Source organism: Zingiber officinale, chromosome 7B (genome assembly GCF_018446385.1).
Source record: "Zingiber officinale cultivar Zhangliang chromosome 7B, Zo_v1.1, whole genome shotgun sequence".
NCBI lineage: Eukaryota > Viridiplantae > Streptophyta > Magnoliopsida > Zingiberales > Zingiberaceae > Zingiber > Zingiber officinale.
Genome location: NC_055999.1, coordinates 7226479 through 7251694, shown reverse-complemented (window position 1 = coordinate 7251694; position 25216 = coordinate 7226479). Strand labels below are relative to the sequence as shown.

At 42.0% G+C, this 25216-nt stretch overlaps 3 protein-coding genes across 6 annotated transcripts; 2 read left to right on the top strand and 1 right to left on the bottom strand.

Annotated features, from left to right (window-relative positions):
• The first annotated feature begins 1251 nt into the window (after window positions 1-1251).
• Window positions 1252-2438, top strand: LOC122005220. Of its 4 annotated transcripts, none has more exons than XM_042560173.1 (5): window positions 1252-1366; window positions 1477-1577; window positions 1683-1821; window positions 1918-2088; window positions 2184-2438. In XM_042560173.1, exons 1-5 carry the CDS (start codon window positions 1313-1315, stop codon window positions 2277-2279), a joined length of 561 nt encoding a protein of 186 aa, XP_042416107.1. In that variant the 5' UTR covers window positions 1252-1312; the 3' UTR covers window positions 2280-2438. The 4 variants fall into 4 exon arrangements, with proteins under 4 accessions (XP_042416107.1, XP_042416108.1, XP_042416106.1 ...); XM_042560174.1 differs by having other exon boundaries at window positions 1255-1366; window positions 1678-1821; XM_042560172.1 differs by having other exon boundaries at window positions 1338-1397; window positions 1678-1821.
• Window positions 2439-3181: 743 nt separating this feature from the next.
• LOC122004127 (WRKY transcription factor 55-like) lies at window positions 3182-4266 on the bottom strand. Its single transcript, XM_042559057.1, has 3 exons — window positions 3896-4266; window positions 3695-3820; window positions 3182-3587 (listed from the first exon to the last, which is right to left on the bottom strand). The coding sequence occupies exons 1-3, from the start codon at window positions 4264-4266 to the stop codon at window positions 3182-3184; spliced, it is 903 nt and encodes a 300-aa protein (XP_042414991.1).
• Window positions 4267-13949: 9683 nt separating this feature from the next.
• On the top strand, window positions 13950-15213 carry LOC122003545 (transcription elongation factor TFIIS-like). Its single transcript, XM_042558648.1, has 2 exons — window positions 13950-14108; window positions 14287-15213. Exons 1-2 carry the CDS (start codon window positions 13953-13955, stop codon window positions 15211-15213), a joined length of 1083 nt encoding a protein of 360 aa, XP_042414582.1. The 5' UTR covers window positions 13950-13952.
• The last annotated feature ends 10003 nt before the right edge of the window (window positions 15214-25216 follow it).

The following is a 25216-nucleotide window of genomic DNA, read 5'->3' as shown; positions in this document are numbered from 1 at the left end:
GCAACTGCATGTGATCCTGTACTTCCATTCGTTCCAAACTCATGTGACCAATCCACATAATATCACATATATTTAATATAATAGTAACAATAATAAAGATAAACATTTCTCTGATATGCATTCCTATGAAGTTGGAGGTGAAACGCATGAATGCAGTAGCTAGGGTTATATTTCAGCTAAACCCTGAAAAAATTAACAACTAAAATGAGTTGGATACTCAAAAAATTCACACCAAGATCGATCGATCGATCGATCGATCGACTAAGGATGGAAAATTTTCCCAATGAACTGGCTCCCGAGTTAAAGTGAGGTCCATCCAACTGGCGAACTGATGCAACACGAAGTGGGTCGCATTGCGCTAAGGGACAAGAGCCAGGTACGCATGGTTTGTCGGATTGTGATGATTAGGAAATAGAACGCACGCATGTGATCCGGCGGTGCATGTAGTCTAACTAAAGTACTGCTAAGCGTTCGGTGTTTGGTTGGCACGTAGTTAATTGAAGTACCGGTGAAGGTTAATGGTGAAGGCTAGACAAAGTCCATGGTTCGGACAAGAGTCGTCAGCAATGCAGATGTCAATTGCAGTAACAGTATTTCGTAAGATTGATTATCGTAATTAATCCGATTGCGAATATCTCTGTCACCCGTCGAAATGAACGCTCTCCAACTGTGCGTGTCAGCGGAACAGGAATATTCCGGGCATGTCATTTCATTCACGCGACCGTGACAGTTTAACTTTCTTCCCGATTAGTATAATTTCCTTTTTTTTTATTATTATTATTTAAATAGCTTGATGCATTTAACCTTTAACTTGGTTTAGCTGAATAAATAAATCGACACATACATACACCAGGATCGCCGGGGCTGGGACCGCGATAGAACCGGAATGTGCAGAAGCCGACAAACTGTAAATCCTCCCCGTGAGGAAGCTTTTGGATGCACGCGCACGGCTCATCCGCACCGGTCACCACCAGCACCACCTCCCGCTACATTCGCAAACAAACTATATACCAACGACGCTGTCGCTGCTGCTCCCCACACCGCCCCACATATTCCATGGCACGTCACGCTCGCGCGCTAGCTCATATATATTTGATTAAAATAATTAAACGCCTATATCACGATTCATCTCGCAAACTAATTGTACGTGGAGCTGTAAAGTAAAAGCTGTTGGGGTTTGGATCATCTGCTGGGGTACTTGCCTTGAACAGTACTTCTACTGCTTGTTGCATGATTAGCTCGCCATATTAATTATTTTAAGACGCGCGCGCTGAATAAAAGACAACGTCGATGAGTAGGAAGAACAGTTTGGATGAGCGCAGAGATTAAAAAGAATGAACGAGGGCGGTTTGGACATTTGATTCAGGTAAGTTTTGTGGCAGTGACACACAACACAGGCTAGCTACCTCCTCTCTCTTTATAAGTCTCTATATATCTCTTCTAGTTTCCATAGTAATAGTAATAGCGGGGTTGCAGAGATCGATCGCGACGACTGGGAGATGGTCTCGAGGGAGCAGAAGAGAGCCGCGCTCCACGAGAAGCTGCAACTCCTTCGCTCGCTCACAGACTCTCATGCAGTAATATTTATATAATTAATCACGTACACTATATGTATATTTCAGATTTTGTGGATTTAATCACTTGTGTATGATTGATTTTTATCTGTATACATGGCAGCTCAGAAAGTCCTCCATCATATTAGATGCCTCAAAATACATCCAAGATCTGAAGCAAAAAGTTGGAAGATTGAAACAAGAAGAAGCTGCATGCGAACAAAGCCAAGTACTGCAAAGCAGTAACAGCACCTTGTGTTCGCCTCAGGTGATCATCTATTTCTCCTGCGCTATTCGTTCTCTACTTTTTCCTGATTTGATGTGATATTGTTATTGATTGTTTTTATTGTAAGAATAATTAAAGGTGATTGTTGAAACCCTAGAGAAAGGATTTCTGATCAACGTGTACTCAGAGAAGAGCTGCCCAGGACTGCTTGCTTCAGTTCTAGACGCGTTTGAGGAGTTGGGTCTTCATGTGGTGGAAGCAAAGGCCTCCTGCACCGATCCATTTCGTCTAGTAGCTATTGGAAGAGAAGTAAGACACTTTTAATTAATTAATCAGTCAAGTAATCCTTAATTTTTTTATTCATATTTTAAAAAAATGATTTAAAAGTTTGTTTGAATAATCAGGCCCAAGGCATGGAAGCGCAGGTGGTGAAGGAAGCTGTGCAGCGTGCCGTCAGTTGTTTCTTTGAAGAAGACAGTGAAGAAGATATGAATCATTAATTAATTATATTCCCTTAATGAATTATAATTAGAATCAAATCCATGCATGAATGTTCTTGGTTGCCTGTTTTCCCCCCCTCCTCTCGTTCAAAGCTTTGATGTTCTGTGTAATTCATCTTCAAATGCACGAGTAAATTAAGTACTGTGATTAGTCCTTAATTAATTCGTCTAATTTCAATGTTTCTTAATTTCACCTATACATATATAGAACTATGGAAGTTAAACTTGATCTTCTAGAACTATGGAAGTGCATGATACACAAACTTCCATAAGCTGCAAATGTGGTTTCTGTTAAGCTAAAGTGAATTCTGCATGTTTTGAGAGAATCCTGTGCTAATGATTGGATTCCATCTCTTTTAGTTTTGAATTTTATATTAATTTATAACTTTTCAGCATGAAATAGTATTCCTGAAATTTATTAAGCATAGCTCCAACAGCACAATAAGTTCTGGTGTTTTTTTTATCACCGACAATTTTGTACTTAACCCGTCTGGCTGGTCTAATTCAGTTAAAGCTGCTGCTATCGATTCTCCTTATTCCAATACGCAATAGCAAAGCTTTTGTGTAACTGAGTTCTTCACAAAAACATATTACTTGAAGGGCAGTAAAGAAAGTAGTTGATTAGAGGAACTGTCATCTTATAAATTATGGTAAACATGAACTAGTGCCTTTTTGTATGTCTTTTTCATTAAAGAAATAAATAAAGAGTACAATTGTGCCATGCTCAGAACTCCATCCATATGACAAGAATGAATTTGGAGTTCAGTATCATTGATAAGATAATTGCACAGTGTTAGACTCAGCCACTCAGTGGAAGGAAAATAAAAAAAACAAGTTAAAAGACATAAATGCATGTCATACAATAAATTACGATAGTATATAAAAAATGTATCTAATTACTCCTACGGTTTCCCTTGGCTTGGAGAGAAGATGGCATCCAAGGTACTATTGCTCCCTAAAGTAAACATGACATCTTCAAATTCTGCTACAGAGCAATCAACCTCTCCACCGCCCTGCATCTGTTCTATATATCTGCTGCTATCCTCCCTGTTGAACCAGTTATGATCTTGAATCAAAGTGGGTTGTGATGCCACTGTTTGCAAGGCAGCCTGCGCCCCTAAATGCCCTCCCTGTGAGTCGTCATTATTATTGTTGTCATTGGGGATCAGGATCTGGTTTAGAGAGGTGCGGCAGGTGTGAGCACCACAGTAAGTGACTTCAAGTGTTGATGGATAATCATCAAGCCGTTGCACTTTCTTCTTTGCTTTGCAACCATGATGATGTTTATGGGTGCAATGATAGTAGCTTCTGCGTTAGCAATGGAAGTAGTTGCGGAAAAAATATTATTAAAACGTTACTAGGAATAAGATGCAATTGGAGATTTGATTTTTAAATCGACAATGGGTTTAGTTTACCTTGGAAATCTCGAATTAAGTATCTCTTTCTGACCATACTTCTTCCAGGTATATCCATCATCAGGAGGATTCTCCATGTTAGGTTGAGCCGGCACCAACTTAATTGAAATGCCTTCGTTCCTGCAACTGGTGCGATCAAGCTTTCCAATAATTTAATAGTATAACGAACCAGATCGAAGATATCAAGCTTTCGGTTTTCACCTCTTCTTGGAGGATCTCGGCACCAAAGATTTGCCCTTTCTCTGACCTGGTGCCCCTGAGTGAACATAGCTTAAGCCACCTTCAGACTCTGTGACCGCCGGCTGGTTTTCCGGTGCTGGAACACCAGTGCAAAAAGGATTTCCCGTTCCTTCACCGGCACTACTCATGAGGAGCATTTGGACACTAGGAGCTTGGCTACTCTGCATGGCATATAATCCATGGACGGCTTTGTTGAAGGCACCAACAATCTCCTCGCAAGATCGCAAGAGGTAATGCGCATCAGATGCGACATCGACGTAGAGGAGAAGGCTGCTCTCCAGTTCTCTTGCAATCTTGCATGCGTCAAGGATTCGAGATAAGATCTCCTCCATGTGCCACTGAATCTCACAAATGGATTCGAAGCGTAAGATTTTTTTGAACTAGCTGGATAGACAGAGAGCGAAAGGGAGGTCATCTTAAACCTCAACAGTCTTATTTTCTAGAATTTAGTGTATTGAATGGGTAGGACTTGGTCGCGTTCTTGGGTCTTTGGGAAGACTCTCTCGGTATATAAGCAATCTTTGAAATTTGAATGCTTCATGCTTGCGGCTGACTGCGTAGAATAAACAGAGTGACTCGTTTCTTAATTAGAGCAACATTAGACTTAGTCAGGAATATAGAACGCTTATTAAGGCTGGGATTCTTTGGAAATAGAGAGAAAGAACAAAAGAAATGTAGGAAATTCAAATGAAAAATGACAAGTCAATATCTTTGATTTTGTTGTGGTACGTATTTCAAGAGCTTAGCCATATGGAATCAACTCCAACGCAAAGTGCTGAAAAGTACATGGAACTACCCGTATCGATTGAGTGCCTTGCGGAGTGGGAAAACGCCTGGTTTATTCCACATGGGGACCCTAACCGCGCTTTGGCCACACCCTTAAAATGGACATGCAAGAACACGGCCATCACGTAAAGAGTCAGCAATTTAACAATAACTGCTTCCCGTTTTTATAGCACAATCATGTCTCACTTTTGTTGCCCATCAGCTGAAACCAGTTGGGACAGTTCCCAGTTCAATCGGCTTGATCAATCGAATGAAGGGATTGATTGAAAAGTGGTGACATGATCCGATTTTCTAATGATTGAATTATCCTAGCAAATGGTGAGTTTATTCGTAATCTTATTTGTTAGGACCAAAAGTAGCTAGAGGGGGGTGAATAGCTCGTCGCTCGCTCGTTGCTCGGCGTTGCTTGTTTCTTCTAAGATGTGCAGCGGAAAATACAGAAACAAATCACACAACGCTAACACGGTTGGTTTACTTGGTATCCACCTCACAAGAGGTGACTAATCCAAGGATCCACGCCACGCACGCACCCTCCACTATGAAAACACTCCTTTTCGGTAACTACCGAGGGTGGAGAAACCCTACAAGACTCTCAGTACAAGAAGAAAGGAAAGGGAAACAAAATACAAGCGCAAAGCTTACAATGAGTACAGAAAACCCTAACCCTAGCTTCTCTTCTTCCCTTTGATCCGCCTCTTGACTTGGAAAGCTTCCAAGATCCTTCAAGAACTGGCGATCTGATCTTTGAGAGCGCTGTGGAGAAGTTGGCGAGAGATCTGGAGTGAATCGGTGAAGTGATTCCGAAGACAACGCTCGCCTGCGGCCTTTATCGACGCCAACGGTCGGATCCCGATCGATTCGAATGTTCCCAATCGATCGGGGAGGCTTTGGATCGATCCATGGATCGATCCAGAGCGCCTCTGTGCTCTGGGAAAAACGCCTGGATCGATCCACGGATCGATCCAGTGCTTATCGCGCGAAGCAGCAGCGTCCCAATCGATCCACTGATCGATTGGGACATCTGGATCGATCCACGGATCGATCCAGAGGCTCTCTGTTCGCTGGGAAAGGCCTGGATCGATCCAGCTCCTGGATCGATCCACTGATCGATCCAGAGCCTGGTTTTTGTCCAAAACCAAGTCCCAAACCTCTCCAACCAACATCCGGTCACCCTTGACCTGTTGGTACATCATGCCTAGCATCTGGTCACTCCTTTGACCTGCTAGGTCTTCCCACCAAGTGTATGGTCAATCCCTTTGACCCACTTAGACTTTTCTCTTCGTGCCAAGTATCCGGTCACTCCCTTGACCTACTTGGACTTCCACCAGATGTCTGGTCAACCTTGACCCATCTGGATTTCCTCGTGCCAAGTATCCAGTCAATCCTTTGACCTACTTGGACTTCCCAACACCAGATGTCCGATCATCCTTGATCCATCTGGATTTTCCCTTGCCTGACTTCACTCACCAGGACTTTCACCTGGCTTCACTCACCAGGATTTCCTTCTGCCTAGCTTCACTCACTAGTACTTGCACCTGACTTCACTCACCAGGATTTCCTTTTGCCTAGCTTTACTCACTAGGACTTTCACCTGGCTTCACTCACCAGGATTTCCTTTTGCCTAGCTTCACTCAGTAGGACTTTCCAGTCAAGTATCCAGTCACTCCCTTGACCTACTTGACTCTTCTTCAATCAATTTCTTATTGTCAAACATCTAAACCCAAATCAAGACTCAGCTTGGTCAACCAGGTCAACCTTAACCTGAAGGATGTTGCACCAACAGGTCAACCTTTTTGATGTTTGACAATACCACAATAACACTTACAATGCCACATGTAAGTTAGACTAATCCCATAGCCTCATTCTTCATGCCACTAGGTAATGAAAGCATAAGTTAAGCTTTTCATTCTCCCCCTAAGAGGGAAAACTCCCTCTTAGATAATGAAAGCCTAACTTACTCCCTTTTACAAGTTCTTTCATTCTCCCCCTATTGGCACACATCAAACTCCCTCGTAGGGCTTGCTCAACCCATCTTCAGGCACACATCAACCCATGCCTCAATTTCGGGCATTCTTCAACAAATCCATTGTTGACTCTCCCCCTGAAGAGTTGCCCATCGTTGTTCACAACATCACTCGTTGTGATCAACACGATAATGAAAGTCCCATATCCTTCATGTATCCTTCACTTCTTCCTCAAAGTAGACAAATGCCCAACCTTGAGCATTTTTCAACTACTTGAGACCACTTGAAATACTGAGGATATCCACTCCCCATTTCAAGTTCAGACACTCATCCATGAGCAATTTCTTAACGGAAGGTTAACCACCTTCCAAGGTTTATGAATAATAATTTTCATGTTTTTAAAGAGTCCCTCCCCCTAAAGACATGGTGGTAAACTTCTGTCATTGCACCAACAATGACTTGGAATCCCTAAACCTTTAGGAAACCCAAATTTAGAAGTTTTGAGGTTCAAATGTTCAAAATTTGAAACAAACCTCAACCTAAACTTCAATTTAGTCTTCCTTAACCGATCCATTCTTGTTTTCAACATGAAAACACCCTTTTTATGTATACAAATGTATTTTGAAGGTTTGGAATGGTTACCTAGACTAAACATGGTTCAAAGATGCTGAATTCAGGCCTTCCCAGCCAAAATCAGCAACTTGAATCGATTGGAGTTGGGTTCCAATCGATTGAACCTCTCTGAATCGATCCACTGATCGATTCAGACTTCCTGGATCGATCGGCTGATCGATCCAGCGAGCTTCTGCTCGCAGGAATTACCTTCTGAATCGATCCACTGATCGATTCAGTCTTCTTGGATCGATCGGCTGATCGATCCAGCGAGCTTCTGCTCGCAGGAAATTCCTTCTCAATCAATCGGTTGATCAATTGAGACACTCCAATCGATCCACTGATCGATTGAAGGTCTGATATTGCTGAAATTCAATTTCAGCCAATTTCAGAAACCCCTAGAAAATTCTACAAAATTCCAAAAATCATGAAATTTCGTGTAGACATTATTTAGGGCAAACTTTATCAAGGAAAAATAGTTTTCTATGAAAATACATCATATTTTCAAAGATTGACACAAACTTGAAACCTTGCTAAAACTTTAGTGTTTTCTTCAAGTTTGTGTCTAACTATTCAATGGTGATTACTATCAAAAGATAGCCTTCACCAAGGTTTTCCAAAAGCATTTTAAAACATTTTTCAAAACCAATATCCCACCATGTTCCTTGGGCATAATGCACATGACTTGTACATTAGCTTTCCCAATGATGGGAAAACACATAACTATGTGTTTTGATGAGCTTAAAACTCAAAAGAATGCACTAAGTCAACATCTTGAGTTTTGTTCATCATCCTAACATCTCACTTGTATCTAATATTCACTGAAACACATACAAGTCATCTTATAGGTCTTTGTGAGATGTAAGATTTTAGTTTTGCCCTATTCTAGGGATCATGCATATCTATCTAGGCATTTTGAGAGGTAGACATCCACAAAGGATGTTACTTGTTGATTCACTTGTTAAACAAATGCCACTTGTTTATTCCACTTGTTGTAAACAAATGCCACTTGCTAAACTAATGCCATTTGTCCTTAAATTTTGGAAATAAAACTAATGCATGATAATGTTATGGCATACATCAAAATAAAATATCTTTCAAAAGAAAGATTTCTATAACTACATGATGTATGTATGACATGACATGATATTTTTGTATTTTTCATGATAAGTCATGAATGCAAAATACAAATAAGATAAAATATGATGCCATGATATGTTATGAGCAAACAATCATGACAAGATTTAGCATAAATAAAATATACCTAGATTACCTATCTAAGTATCGTTAATCTTAGCTAATCCTAAAACTTAAACCCTAGATTTGCCCAAAATGCTTCAAGAGAGTGCGACAACCTAACTGGGCATTTCTAGTTCTCTTGATTAACATATGCCAAATTAAATTAAGCTTATCCTCAAATGTTGGCATATTCCATTTTTTTTCTTCAAGAGTAATCACATAAATCAAGGCTTAGATTGACCTTAAATTTCTTCAGAACATACCAAAATCCCAACTTAGTAGTTCTTATTATTTTCCAATATGTGCCATTTTAAAAAATAAAACCAAAACTACTCAAATTTGGCACACTTTACTCTTTCAAAGAGTAAACGATAATTCCATTCCATTTTCAAAGGTTAACAAAAACCTTGAAAATGCTCCTTGAGTGTCAATTTCCTCAAAGTTGGGTTAACTACCCTTCTAATCGGAGTTGACACTTTCTAACCCATCTATGGGGTAGAAAAGATGCTCCTAGGAACCCAACACCTATTGGTGCTCCTTGGATGCTCTAGGTACTCACTAGGGATAACTTCCCTAGCTACCTTCCTAGTGACCTTGTTGGGCTTCTTAGAAGCCTTGGTCACATTTTCTAGGTCAACTCTAGGGATGACCTCCCTTGTGACCTTGTTAGTGACTTTTTAGAAGTCTTAGTCACTTTGGTTGCAAAGATACTTCTAGGGATATCTTCCCTTGTATCCTTGACTTGACCTCTAGACTTAGGGTTAGTTCCATAACTATATGGAACCCTATGATAACTAGGCACATCCTTCTTAGCTTTTGGTTTGTATCCCAAACCTCTATGGCCATTGGATGACTTTGATTTTCCTAACCCTAAGTTATGCTCATTTTGCCCTAATAGGATATTTCCCATCCTTTTTAGGGTCTTTTCCATTTTATCAAGTCTTGACCTCAAGACTTGATTTTCTCTCACTAGGTCCTTAGTATTTGATCCATGAGCATTTTTGTTTCTAGGCTTGTATCTAGAATCCTTAGAGTTATCGCCTATGTTTTTATCTACATTCCTAGCCTTAGGGATAGTAGTTTTGGCATGTAAGGCCACATGTTTTTCCTTAAAGTCCTCATGCTTTCTATTCTTATGGTAAATTGCATTAAAATGATAAAAATTTGAACTATCATGCTTTTTACCATAATGTAACGGGATAGGCTCAATGAATGTTACCTTCTTCTTTACCTTAGAGGCTCCCCTTTAACTAGAGCTTCCTCCATGAGCCTTGACCACCTTCTTCCCCTTTGGGCATTGACTTCGATAATGCTCCTTTTGATTGCAAGAGAAACACACAATGTGCTCCTTGCTCTTCTTTGTCCCGGGGGTGGTCTCCTTGGGCTTCTTCTTGCCCTTTTGTGCCACTTGGCCCTTCTTCTTGGCTAATTTAGGACACTTGCTCTTGTAGTGTCCATTTTCCCTACACTCAAAACATATTATATGATTTTTATTTTTAATTGAAACATTTATACCTTCTTGTGTAGGGATGACACTTGCTCCTCCATTTGATATTTCTTGAATGTTGGAGGTGACACCATCTTCTTCTTCTTCACATGACCCGGATGTAGAAGTTTCTCCTTCTTCTTGATCCGGCGTCACCAAGGATTGCTCCCCCTCAATCCTAGAGGTGGAGGCTTCATCATCTTGAACATGAAACAAGGAGTATGCTCCCTCCTTGTTCCCTTCGTTGCATTCCCTTGCGGATGAAGCTTCTTGGATTTCCTCTTCTTCGGAGGTTGAGCATCTCTCAACCTCGGAGTCCTCCTCTCGGTCTTGCACCAAAGAGTCACCCTCTCTGGATTCTTCATGATCTTGCACAATGGAGGGGATCTCTTCATGAAGCTTGGCCAATTTTCTCCATAGTTCCTTTGCATCTTCAAATTCTCCAATTTTACAAAGGATGGTGCTTGGCAATAAATTGACCAAAAGCTTGGTCACTTTGTCACTTGCCTCGCACCTTTGGATTTGCTCCGAGCTCCATTTGCTTTTCTTGAGAAGCTTGCCCTTGGAATTTCTTGGAGTCTCGAAGCCTTCCATTAGAGCAAACCATTGCTCTATCTCCATCATAAGGAAATTTTCGATTCTTGATTTCCAAGAATCGAAACTCGTGGAAGTGTATGGTGGAGCCACCCTTGTGTCAAATCCAAGTCCATCTTGGAATTGCATCTTGAAGTTTGAGCTTGATAAAATCTTGAACTTGAAGAATTTGCTCCAACTTCTTCACCCTCTAGCTTTTCTTGTTATGCTTGACCCTTCCGGCGATGATTCTGGTGAAGAGCGCCTTACTCTGATACCACTTGTTAGGACCAAAAGTAGCTAGAGGGGGGGTGAATAGCTCGTCGCTCGCTCGTTGCTCGGCGTTGCTTGTTTCTTCTAAGATGTGCAGCGGAAAATACAGAAACAAATCACACAACGCTAACACGGTTGGTTTACTTGGTATCCACCTCACAAGAGGTGACTAATCCAAGGATCCACGCCACGCACGCACCCTCCACTATGAAAACACTCCTTTTCGGTAACTACCGAGGGCGGAGAAACCCTACAAGACTCTCAGTACAAGAAGAAAGGAAAGGGAAACAAAATACAAGCGCAAAACTTACAATGAGTACAGAAAACCCTAACCCTAGCTTCTCTTCTTCCCTTTGATCCGCCTCTTGACTTGGAAAGCTTCCAAGATCCTTCAAGAACTGGCAATCTGATCTTTGAGAGCGCTGTGGAGAAGTTGGCGAGAGATCTGGAGTGAATCGGTGAAGTGATTCTGAAGACAACGCTCGCTTGCGGCCTTTATCGACGCCAACGGTCGGATCCCGATCGATTCGAATGTTCCCAATCGATCGGGGAGGCTTTGGATCGATCCATGGATCGATCCAGAGCGCCTCTGTGCGCCTGGATCGATCCACGGATCGATCCAGCGCTTATCGCGCGAAGCAGCCGCGTCCCAATCGATCCACTGATCGATTGGGACATCTGGATCGATCCACGGATCGATCCAGAGGCTCTCTGTTCGCTGGGAAAGGCTTGGATCGATCCAGCTCCTGGATCGATCCACTGATCGATCCAGAGCCTGGTTTTTGTCCAAAACCAAGTCCCAAACCTCTCCAACCAACATCCGGTCACCCTTGACCTGTTGGTACATCATGCCTAGCATCTGGTCACTCCTTTGACCTGCTAGGTCTTCCCACCAAGTGTATGGTCAATCCCTTTGACCCACTTGGACTTTTCTCTTTGTGCCAAGTATCCGGTCACTCCCTTGACCTACTTGGACTTCCACCAGATGTCTGGTCAACCTTGACCCATCTGGATTTCCTCGTGCCAAGTATCCAGTCAATCCTTTGACCTACTTGGACTTCCCAACACCAGATGTCCGATCATCCTTGATCCATCTGGATTTTCCCTTGCCTGGCTTCACTCACCAGGACTTTCACCTGGCTTCACTCACCAGGATTTCCTTCTGCCTAGCTTCACTCACTAGTACTTTCACCTGGCTTCACTCACCAGGATTTCCTTTTGCCTAGCTTCACTCACTAGGACTTTCCAGTCAAGTATCCAGTCACTCCCTTGACCTACTTGACTCTTCTTCAATCAATTTCTTATTGTCAAACATCTAAACCCAAACCAAGACTCAGCTTGGTCAACCAGGTCAACCTTGACCTGAGGGATGTTACACCAACATTATTAACTGAATTAAGGCTATGACTAGTAGATCGAACTAAATGGTGATTAGGTCAAAATGGTAACTAGAGCTATGGTGGGGCGGATCAACCCGTAGCGGATCGACCATTTGGCAGGTCGGGATAGGTTAACACGTTATCTTAATTAAAAGATTGAAAAATTTTCAACTCAATCTAACCCAACTTAAGGTGAGTTGCAGGTTAGACAAACCAACTCACGAGCTCACCAAATATATATATATATATATATATATATATATATAATTTAAATATTTTAAATTTAGGTTATTGATTAGGGGGTTGATGACATTACAATTTATTAATTTTTCACGTTACAAATTGAAATATTATAAGGATGCACTTAGCACATTCGAGACCTTAAACGAGAGAGTTTCTCACCAACTACGAAATCGGGAAGCGCTAATGGAGGTCTATTCAAATAGTTAGTATTCTTAAGTCCACTTTTTGAAAATCTCTTGTAGTACACCGTAACTATTTGAACCTTAGATTCCATGATTATTTATTAGAGGACTTAACCTTAGATCCCCTGCATTACATGCTCGGATGCCTATTGGAGTATTCTTAAGTCCACTTTTGGAAAATCTCTTATAATACACCGTAGCTATTCGAACTTTAGATTTCTTGGTTATTCATTAGAGGACTTAAACTTAGACCTCCTACATTACATGCTCGGATGCCTGTTGGTATATTTGAAAAACTTTAATTAATTTAGATAATTTTTCCTCAATAATCAACTTAATAATTAAGATTTCTTTTGGGTTGGATTTAATTACCGTATGAAATAAATAAATAATAGATTATTTTCTTAGTCGTTCTTCAATCACATGATTGAAGCTTCCCTTGACAGTCCAAAGGAAAGGAGACATGTTCCATGTTCAAATAAGATTGCGCTTTGAGATGTATATAATTGTTAGTCCATTTTAGTTTTAATATTTTTTTTTTTGATCCACAGGTCAATCCAAGCCTACCGCGGAGTGATCCATGCGGATCGTGGGATTAGACGGATCGGCTCTAAATTTACTGCTCTAATGGTACCGTGGAAAAAAGAAAAATCTCTCACTTTTCTCATCTCTCTTAATCTGTTTTTTCCAGAGAAAAACAACTGAATTGCTAATGCTATTTCTATATATTTTACATCATATTTGATAAATTAAAAGATAAAAATTTATCATAACTACTCATTTTTTACTCTAATTTACTATTTTTCTACTTAAAAATTTAATTCCGGTAGATTTTGTAGCTATAGTATAATAATTTACATATTTTTTTTCATAAGTTTCTGTTAAGTTTCTTTTCGGTTTTATTTATTTTTCCAAATTTTTTTAAAAAATTCTGTTCCTCGTTTTTATATATAATTTTTTTTAGGGTTGTTAGTTTACTCACTTTTATATTTTTTGAAATGTTTATAAATACGTAGAGGGTTCAAAGCATCAACTCCCCTCTGTTTAAATACGTCGCAAACACCCGCTTCGACACTCCGTTCGCAGAAGCCGGCGAGTGGTGCGCTCCGCCCCCTTGAAGCAAACAAGCAGTTCTTCGCCGCTTTCTCTTTCTGAGGTTCGTTCGTGTGCTCTCTTCTTCGATTTTCCCATTGTTGGTTTTCTCTCTTTTCCAATTTTTTTCCCATTTTGATCCTTCGCGCCATTGTCATGCTTATGGCTTTCCCCTTTCTATCAGGCCTGATGGAGGAGGAGCTCTTGGAGACGTTTGGGGCCGCGAAAAGGGCCGCGGACAGGACCCAGAACGGCGGGAAGTACACTGAGGTGGAACGTTGTGTCAGTGCTCTCCGGAGGTTGAAGAAGATACCGGTTACTAGGAAGAGTTTGGTGGCCACCCTGGTAAATCACTTACACTCTTTCAATTTATCTTTTGCATTTCAGCCTTCACTGCTCCCTTTGTTTGAACAATAGTTTCTTTTATATTCATTGGAATGTTTATGGATGTTTTTTTTGGGGAATATTTTGCATTCTTCTGCTTTCTAGGTTTGTGTCATCTTAAGTTGGTTTTGCATTGCAGGTTGGCAAAAAACTTCGCCTTCTGACAAAACATTCCCAGGGTGAGATTCGGACCGTGGCAAATGATTTGCTTCAGTACTGGAAGAATCTAGTTGTTCAGGAGTCATCGAAAAATAACAAGAAAATTGTTCCAAAGGTTGAAAAGAAAATTGAGCAAGCAATGAAACTCAAGGCTGACAGGAATCCAAAAGCTGCATCGAAATGTGTTGAAACTGACAAGGCACAGTATGGCCGGGTAAAACAGAATGGTGAAGTGGCCAAACTAGGGTCTGTCAAATCAGAGAAGGCCAATTCTGATGGCTTTTCCAAGGATGAGAATATGGAAACTCTTTCAAAGAAACCTCCCTTGGATACCTACTCACTTAAGCTGAATTCAATGGTGAAGTGTAACGATCCTGTGCGTGATAAGATCCGAGAGCTTATTGCAGAAGCCTTTTCACGAGTTCCTAAGGAAACAGCTGAAAGCAAAACAGACGAAGTGAGGAACATCCTGGATGAAGTCGATGCATGCGATCCTATCCGTGTAGCTGTATCTGTGGAATCTGCTCTGTTTGAGAAGTTAGGCCTCTCAACTGGTTCTCAAAAATACAAATACAGATCTATAATGTTCAATTTGAGGGACAACAATAACAAAGACTTTCGACGAAGAGCTCTCCTTGGTCATGTGAAGCCACAGGAAATAGCAACTATGGCCACCCAAGATATGGCGAGTGATGATCGGAAAGCGGCCTACAAACAGCTAAAGGAGAAGCTCTTGTTTAAATGTGAGAGACGAGCAGCTCCTAAAGCAATTACTGATCAGTTCAAATGTGGGCGATGCGGACAAAGGAAGACTACGTACTATCAAATGCAAACGCGTTCTGCCGATGAGCCAATGACTACTTTTGTTACTTGTGTTAACTGCAACAACCATTGGAAGTTCTGTTAATGGATCGACCTCACAACAAGGTGATGATGAAGCCATCCAAAGGCTACATATTATCAGTACAGCTGATGGACGAGTTGCTGATTAGCTTCCTAACTGTATAAACTGTACCAACATTTATCAGACTGTGATCTCCCCATGAAGCTTAATAATTGCTTTTTCTTGATTTAAACATTATTAATTAGATATCATGCTCTGATATTGAAGTTAACAGTCCCTAAGCATTGCCTTGTGGAAACTATTTGTTTAAAATGCAAACAGCCTAAGCAAACAAGTAGCTTAAGCCGTTCATGTTTATTATCTATAACCTGAACAACATAGTTGAAATGAATACAATTAACCTCATACAGAAATTGCCCCAGCTCTGAATCCTATATCAATTTTTCCAACGACTAGCGAGTATTAGAAAGAAGTGTAACATTGCAGAAAGACATGGCTCGTGTCAGCTTAGACATGGCTCGCCTCACGACCATCCTCCGAGCGGTACGAGACATCCATGCCTACTCTTCTCGAGCAGGAAGTCGCAGCGCTCCACACCTCCGTGTCATCCGACCAGATACCGTCATTGTCCGGACTACTGCAGGGAACAATTTGTGCACCACTGCTCACCTTCATGTAGCCTCAATCCATGCCAGCGGCCCAAGTCTCCTTCATCCGACCTATCCCAACGCTCCAGTCTACAGACAGAGCTATCTCAGAACCCTCTGGTTCGAGTAGCCAAAGACAAATAATGGCAATTATCCATTTGTCGATCGAGAAGTGATGCATTCTGGACGACATTGCGTCCCGCACCTCCGAGCACCAAATACGGATCCAAGGGCCGCTCGCACAAATATAAGCCTGTTAGATTATATAATTAGAATTATTTGTTTATAACCTTGAGGGCAATTTAGTTTTTTACCTTTTTAATTTATGATTTAGATTTTCTGATAATTCACTATATAAGATTTTGTACTCTTTATTTTCTTACAACCCTTTTTTTGGATTCATCAATAAAGACGATTACTTTTCTTTGGTATCAATTTCTACATAGTATCAAAGTCTTCATCTCCATGGTATCAACCCGTTGCTAAGGCTGCGGGCTCCTGCGCATAACGCTCTACTAGCGCCAGTTACTGTTGTTGCTCCATCATTTTATTCGCTCGGGCTTATATCAGCATGTTCAGTTCCTCCTTTGTTAGCATCATTGTAGTGAGTCGTTCAGCATCCTCCATATTTGCGTTTTGGATGCAGGATATGCTCCCATAGACGATGCCAATATGATGTTGGATCGCGGCGGCCGGCTAGAAAGGGGTTGAATGACCTGAAAAATAATGAAACGAAACCCTTCTCGACTATTATTAAACTAACACTTGCATAAAGTAAATTAACTAAATAGAACAAAAAGAAGAGGCAAGAGGATTTTTACTTGGTTACAACCGGGGAGGTTGTTAATCCAAGGAAAGTGTAGCACTAAATACTCCTTTAGGCGGAGAAGCCTCTTACAACAGTGAAGCGCAAAAACAAAGAAGCTAATCTAGAAATGAAGCGTACAAGTGTTGGAAATGAATTGCTTGAGTTGATTTGAAGTTTTTGGACCAAGGCTGTATTTATAGCCTTGGTCGGGGCTCCCCCGAAGTGTTCAGGGCACCCTGGGGGATAAAACTTTATCCCCAACGCACAGATATCAGTTTGACAGAGATCTGGATATACTTTCGGTCCGAGCGCCCGGAAGGGTTTCGGGCGCCCCGGACTGTTCCGGACACCCCAGACAGTTCCGAGCGCCCTAGGTGGAAAAGTCAACCTTGTTGACTTTTTTAGCACGGGTCTTTTGGTCTGGCTCCGTTCGCCTCAGTCCGAGTCTTCCGCTCGCTTGGGTGATCTCTGCCAGCCGGAATAGGGCTCACCCGAACCCAACTTCCGGTCTTTTCGAGCAGGCTTCCACTCCGGCTTCTCGTCCCTCAGAATTGTCGTGTGCTTCCTTCTCATCCACCAACGTACTCATCTGCAGTCTTCGTCCCTCGGTCGCACCTTGTGCCGACCTTCTCGCTAGTTGTGTCTCTTGCTCCCCGAGTAGTCTTCCGCTCCGACTTCTCATCCCTTGGAACCACGCACGCTTCCTTCTCGTCCGCCGGTGTACTCTTCCATAGCTGCTCGTCCCTCGGATGCACCGCGTGCCATCCTTCTCGCCAGCTGCGTCTTTCGCTCGACTACCTGTGTTCCTAAGCTCTTGCACACTTAGACATAAGTTTAAAAACCGACAGGACCTAACTTAACTTGTTAATCACACTAAAACTGTTGGATCACGGCGGCCGGCTAGAAGGGGGTTGAATAGCCTGTAAACAAAAAAGAAAAACCTTTCTCGAACTTTCTTAAACTAACATAAATTAAGAAAGCAATAAATTAAAATTGAAAAGACGAGACACAGAGAGATTTACTTGGTTACATCCAGGGAGGTTGTTAATCCAAGGAAGATGTCGCACTAGAATATCTCCTTTAGGTGGAGAAGTCTCTTACAGCAATGAAAGCGCAAAAAGAAAGAAGCTAAATTCTAAAAGAAGCACACAAGTGTTGGAATCACAATGTTTTAGTTGATTAAAAGCTTCTGGACCAAGGTTGTATTTATAACCTTGGTCGGGGCGCCCCGAAGGGATTCCGTGCACCCTGGGGGGATAACACTTTATCCCCCAACGTTCAGATCATGATTGACGTGATCCGGTCAAAAGTCCACTTCCGAGCGCCCGGAATGGTCCCGGGCGCCCGGACGATCCGGGCGCCCTGAATGGATCCGGGCGCCCGGACCACTTAAGTCAACCAGGTTGACTTTCTGGTCCGGGCCTTCTGCTCCGGTGCTGCTCGCCTCGGTTCGGGTCTTTCACTCCGACTCCGCTTGCTTTGGTGATTTCTGTCATCCGGAATAAGCCTCACCCGAACCTAACTTCCGGTCTTCTCGAGCAAGCTTCCGCTCCGACTTCTCGTCCCTCAGAATCGCTGTGTGCTTCTCGTCCGCCAGCGTACTCATTGATAGATCGTTTGGAGCGATAGAGGGGGGGAGGGTGAATATCACACTTTTTAAAACTATTCTTTTCTTTCAAATCAAAGTCGTGCAGCGGAAATAAAAAGGAGACAAAGTATTTTACTTCGTTCGGAGTCTAGCTCGACTCCTACTCGAAGGCCCGCAGTCCTTGACCGCACCGATGGGCAAAGCACTAAAAACCTTCTTTCCGAAGTCCTCGGAAAGAAGCGAATCGTACAGATACAAGAATGTTAAGACAGTAACACACCTACTATCTTATGTAAATTAAGTGCAATATAAAATAAATATACCGACAATAAGATTTGAAAGACGAAGCTTGGTCGGCACGAATGAAGTTGCTTGCTGAAATCGTAGGCGTGAGCAGCTTGTAGAAGAGCACCAGAATTGATTTGAAAGTTTTGTTCTACCTCTGACTTCGAGCCTCAATTTATAAGAGTACTGGAGGTTCGGTCGACCGATCCCTCTTTTCAGTCGACCGAACCAGCTCCATTCCTTCCTCACTGAAGACTGTAGCTGGCTCGATCTGTCGCAGTAAATGCTCATGAATGGTTCGGTCGACCGAACCCATTTTTCGGTCGACCGAATAGTCTATTTCCCTGTTCGTCGAAATCTGTCGAGATCCTCATTAATGCTGCAATTAATTTTGATTGGATCGGTCGACCGGTCATCTGGTTTGGTCGACCGATCAGCCTTTTCCCTTTTATGCTGATCGATGTTTGTTAACTTGGTCTGTGCTGAGTCACCAGGGATAGGTCAACCGATCTTACTGTTCGGTCGACCGATCAAGCTTTGATCTGGTTTTGACTTTGATCTGGTCTGAGCTGTTTTCTTTCTGATTTTGTCTGTTATGCTTTGTTCGGTCGACTAAACCGCTGGTTCGGTCGACCGATCTAGTCTGACCTGCAGCACAGTGTTAGAACAAAAATTTCCTGCAACATAGATGTTAGCACACAACATAATAATGAATGAGTAATAAAATAACAGTAGAATTGTTCTTGATCTCAACTTGGAAACCTTCCCGGTTTCTTCAATTAGATCAGCGACCTAGGGTTGTTCCCTTCTAGAACTCGACCTCACAGTCGCTCCTCCAGTTTGTTTACCTCAACCTGTAACGACCCGACCAATTTGGCGGCCCATTTGGCGAGTCGTTGACCATTGACCGTCGGCCGTGCCGTTACTCACTAGGACTTTTCACCCCTGACAGTGGATTTTTGCCTCCCCCAGGATTCGAACTCTAAACCTCCAGGCTTAAGTATTAGAGTTTATGAATCCTGGTAACCAAGTGAGATGATCTCACTAGGACTTTTCCACCCCTGGTCAGTGGATTTTTGCCTCCCTCAGGATTCAAACTCTAGACCTCCAGGCTTAAGTACTAGAGTTTATGAATCCTGGTAACCAAGTGAGATCTCACTTGGTTACCAGGATTCATAAACTCTAGTACTTAAGCCTGGAGGTCTAGAGTTCGAATCCTGGGGGAGACAAAAATCCACTGACCAGGGGTGGAAAGTCCTAGTGAGTAACGGCACGGCCAAAGGGTCGTCGGTCGACGACATGAGAGGTCGCCAAATGGGCCGACGACATAAGGGCCGCCAGTGGGCTGCCACAAGGGTCGCCCAAGAGGCCAAAGGGCCGGGTCGTTACAATAAAAAGGCGCCTTTTATTTTAACGACCCGACCCTCTTGGCCCATTTGGCGACCTCTCATGTCGTCGACCGTCGGCCCATTTGGCGACCTCTAATGTCGTCGACCGACGACCCTTAGCCGTGTAGTTACTCACTAGGACTTTCCACCCCTGGTCAGTGGATTTTTGCCTCCCCGAGGATTCGAACTTTAGACCTCCAGGCTTAAGTACTAGAGTTTATAAATCCTGGTAACCAAGTGAGATGATCTCACTTGGTTATCAGGATTCATAAACTCTAGTACTTAAGCCTGGAAGTCTAGAGTTTGAATCTTGGGGGAGGCAAAAATCCACTGACCAGGGGTGGAAAGTCCTAGTGAGTAACGACACGCCCAAGGGTCGTCGGTCGACGACATTAGAGGTCGTCAAATGGGCCGACGACTTGAGATGTCGCCAAATGGGCCAAGAGGGTCGGGTTGTTACATAATCCACCTGCCAAACTTTGATCCTCCAGATCTAGTTTGGACTTTTCGCTCAGCCTTGATCGGCTCCCCAGGACTTTTCCTTCGATCTTCGGCCCTCCAGACCTCTCGATCATACCACCAAGCATTGGGTCCCCTAGACTTGATTGGATTTGCACCTGGGTTCCACGATCTGCTAAGATTTCTCCGCTTAGACTTCAGCTAGGGCTTTCTCGATTGAGTAAACATCCTGCACACTCAGTCAACTTGTTAGATCACAACAAGACTTAACTTGAACCTTTGACAACATCAAAATTCAGGTTTGATTCTGGTGCAGCTTGCACCAACAATCTCCCCCTTTTTGATGTTTAGCAACCAAGGTTCAAAGTTAAGTTAAAAATATGCAACAAGTAAATAAACAAGCAATTTAACTTTTAATTTTCCCTTTGAGTTAACTAACTCTCCTTGAATTCACTATCTCTCCTCCTTTGACACACATCAAAAATAGGGGCAGACTAATAAACCAAAAATATCAGATAGAAACAACCAAGGTTTTCAAAAATAGAAGTACTTTTTGAGGTTTAAAAAAAAATATACTAAGTTAAAAATTATTGAAAAAGTTATCCTAAGGTAAATACTATTTGAAAATTTTGAACAAATATAGATTAAGGTAGATTAAAAATCTTAATGAAAATTTTGAAAAAGTCGAAAAGAAAAATTCGTGAAAAGTTTTCTAAGCTTAATGAAAATTTTGAAAAGCTTATTGAAAAATTTTGAAAAAGTTTTTCTAAATTAAAAACTTTATGAAAAATTTTGAAAAGGATATTGAAAAATTTTCAAAATTTTTTTTTCCTAATTTAAAAGTGTTTTGGAAATTTTTTTAAAATATAAGTAGTTAAAAAATATTTAAAAAATTTGATAGTCTATCGAAAGAATTGTATTAAGTGAAAATTTGAAAAGAATGAATTTTGAAAAAGAATTTTCTAAGTTTAAAAGTATGATGAAGATTTAAAAAAATATCTACAAAAAAAAAATACATAAATATGAAAAATAATTTTCTAAGTAATGAAAACCTTTATTGAGTTAAAGATTTTGAAAATAATGAGCTACCTGTTGACTTAAAGTATTACAGAAGCATGATAGAGAGTTTACTTTATCTAACTACAAGATGACCTGACATTTTATTTGCAGTTAGTATGTGTACTCGATATCAGACTTATGTAAAAGAGACCCATCTTTCACTGGTTAAAAGAATTATTAAATATTTAAAAAGCACTACTAATGTAGGAATTTTGTACCCAAGAACCCCACATTTTGACTTAGTCTGATACTCGGATTCGGATTATGCTGGGTGTAAGTTAGATAGGAAGAGTACAAGTGGAGGTTGTCAATTATTAGGATCATCTTTAGTTAGTTGGTTTAACCGTAAGCAACAATGTGTTGCCCTATCTACCACTGAAGTCGAATACATAGCAATGGGTGAATGTGTAGCCCAATTGTTATGGATGTTTCATACATTAAAAGATTTTAATCTAGATTATAAAAATGTAAAAAACCTGCATTGATAATATAAGTTCTATAAATCTTACGAAAAATCCAGTACATCACTCTAGAACTAAACATATAGAGGTTAAGCATCACTTCATTAGAGATCATGTGTCTAAAGGGAATATCGAACTTAATTATATTGAATCTAAATCTAAATTGGCAGACATTTTTACTAAACCTTTACCTGAAGCAGAATTTAGTAATCTAAGAAGACAATTAGGGTTATATTTTATAGAATAGGTTCTTTTGTTTTGGAAATTATTACTTAGTTTCTTTTTCAAAATTATTTTTGTAAAAATTACCTCTTTCAAAATTTCGGTTTTCAAAAATTCTTTCAAAATTATTTTCATTTTCTGGAATAGCCTAGGTCTTACCGTAGAATTGCATGATCCTATAGTTCTAGGAGCCAGCATCTCACAAGCACAGTAGGATCACTTGTTTGATAACTTAGAATGGGTGAGATGCTTAGGACCTAGCCCTAGATTTCAGATGTTTATGTCAGTGCGTCGCTATAAATCTGGGCTTTAAATAACATACATTGATCAATTTGAGTCATCTAGCTAGTAAAAACCTGGTTAGTGTTGGTGCAACATCCCTCAGGTCAAGGTTGACCTGGTTAACCAAGCTGAGTCTTGGTTTGGGTTTAGATGTTTGACAATAAGATATTGATCGAAGAAGAGTCAAGTAGGTCAAGGTTGACCGGATACTTGACTGGGAAGTCCTAACTGGCATGTTAGGCAGGTGAAAATCCTGGTGAGCGAAGCCAGGTGAAAGTCCTAGTGAGTGAAGCTAGGCAGAAGGAAATCCTGGTGAGTGAAGCCAGGTGAAAGTCCTAGTGAGTGAAGCTAGGCAGATGGAAAACCCTAGTGAGTGAAGCTAGGTGAAAGTCCTGGTGAGTGAAGCCAGGCAAGGAAGGAAGTCCAGATGGGTCAAGGTTGACCAGACATCTGGTGGAAGTCCAAGTAGGTCAATGGAGTGACCGGATACTTGGCACGACGAGTAAAAAGTCCAAGTGGGTCAAAGGGATTGACCGGACACTTGGTGGGGAGTCCTGGCAGGTCAAGGGAGTGACCAGATGCGAGGCATGATGTACCAACAGGTCAAGGTTGACCGGATGTTGGTTAGGGAGGTTTGGGACTTGGTTTTGGGCAAAAACCAAGTGCTGGATCGATCCGTGGATCGATCCAGGCTGTGGATCGATCAGTGGATCGATCCAGATTCTTCCCAGCGAACAAAAAGCTTCTGGATCGATCCGTGGATCGATCCAGAGGTCCCGATCGATCAGCCGATCGATCGGGACGATGCTGCTTCGCGCGATAAGCGCTGGATCGATCCGTGGATCGATCCGCCGTTCGAGCGATAGGCGCTGATCGATCCGTGGATCGATCCAAAGCCTCCCCGATCGATTCGGAACATTCGAATCGATCGGGATCCGACCGTTGCGTCGGGTTTAAAGCCGCAGGCGAGCGTGGTCTTCGGCATCTCTTTACGAGCTCTTCTCAGATTCATTCCAGCTCCTCCACAGCTCTCTACAAGCACGTGATCGCCAGTTCTTGAAGGTTCTTGGAGGCTTTCCAAGTCAAGAGGCGGATCTATAGCAAGAGGAAGAAGTTAGGGTTAGGGTTTTTACTGCACATCTTGTAAGCTTCTGCTTAACTTGTATTTCCCTTTCTTCTTCTTGTATTGAGAGTGTTGTAGGGCTTCTCCGCCTTTGGTAGTTACCATAAAGGAGTGTTATTCATAGTGGAGGGTGTGTGCGTTGGTGTGGATCCTTGGATTAGTCACCTCTTGTGAGGTGGATACCAAGTAAAATCCTAGTGTTAGCATGTTTGTGTTTGTTTCTGTATTTTCCGCTGCACATCCAAGAAGCAACAAGCAACGCCAAGCAACGCCAAGCAACGAAGCGCATCGATCGAACGCGACGAGCTATTCACCCCCCCCTCTAGCTACTTTTGGTCCTAACAAGTGGTATCAGAGCGAGGCCGCTCTTCACCGGAATCATCGCCGGAAGGGTCAAGCATATCAAGAAAAGCTAGAGGGTGAAGAAGTTGGAGCAAATTCTTCAAGTTCAAGATTTTATCAAGCTCAACTTCAAGATGCAATTCCAAGATGGACTTGGATTTGACACAAGGGTGGCTCCACCATACACATCCACAAGCTTCGATTCTTGGAAATCAAGAATCGAAACCTTTCTTATGATGGAGATAGAGCAATGGTTTGCTCTAATGGAAGGCTTCGAAGCTCCAACAAACTCCAAGGGCAAGCTTCTCAAGAAAAGCAAATGGAGCTCGGAGAAAATCCAAAGGTGCGAGGCCAATGAAAAAGTGACCAAGCTTTTGGTCAACTTATTGCCAAGCACCATCCTTTGCAAAATTGGAGAATTTGAAGATGCAAAGGACTTATGGAGCAAATTGGCCAAGCTTCATGAAGAGATCCCCTCCACTGTACAAGAGCAAGCAGAATCCAGAGAGGGTGACTCTTTGGAGCAAGACCAAGAGGAGGATTCCGAGGTTGAGAGATGCTCAACCTCCGAAGAAGAGGAAATCCAAGAAGCTTCATCCTCAAGGGAATGCAACGAAGGGAACAAGGAGGGAGCATACTCCTTGTTTCATATTCAAGATGATGAAGCCTCCACCTCTAGGATTGAGGGGGAGCAATCCTTGGTGACACCGGATCAAGAAGAAGGAGAAGCTTCTACATCCGGGTCAAGAGAAGAAGAGGAGGAAGAAGCTTCTACCTCCACAAGTCAAGAAAAATCAAATGGAGGAGAATCAAGGTCCGATCAAGAGGAAGCTTCTACCTCCACAAGTCAAGAAAAATCAAATGGAGGAGAATCAAGGTCCGATCAAGAGGAAGCTTCTACCTCCGGATCCAAAGAAAAAGATGCCACCCCTACAAGCAAAGGTATAAATATTTCAATTAATAATAAAAATCATATTATATGCTTTGAATGTAGGGAACATGGGCACTACAAGAGCAAGTGCCCTAAATTAGCCAAGAAGAAGGGCCAAGTGGCACAAAAGGGCAAGGTGAAGCCCAAGGAGACCATCCCCAACACAAAGAAGTGCAAGGAGCATATTATATGCTTCTCTTGCAATCAAAAGGGGCATTACCGGAGTCAATGCCTCAAGGGGAAGAAGATGGTCAAGGCTCAAGCACTACAAAAAAAATAGGTCTTTACGTGCGGTTTTAACAAACTATAGAAGTGGTTTTCAACCGATCCTAAAGCTTTTGAATCGGTTACTTGACCGATCCGACAGCTTGCGCTCCTAGCATCAATGGCATTGGTTATAGCAACCGGTGGTGAAAACAGAACAACCGCTTCTGATGTCTCTATAGAAGCGGTTATTAACCGCCTTAATAG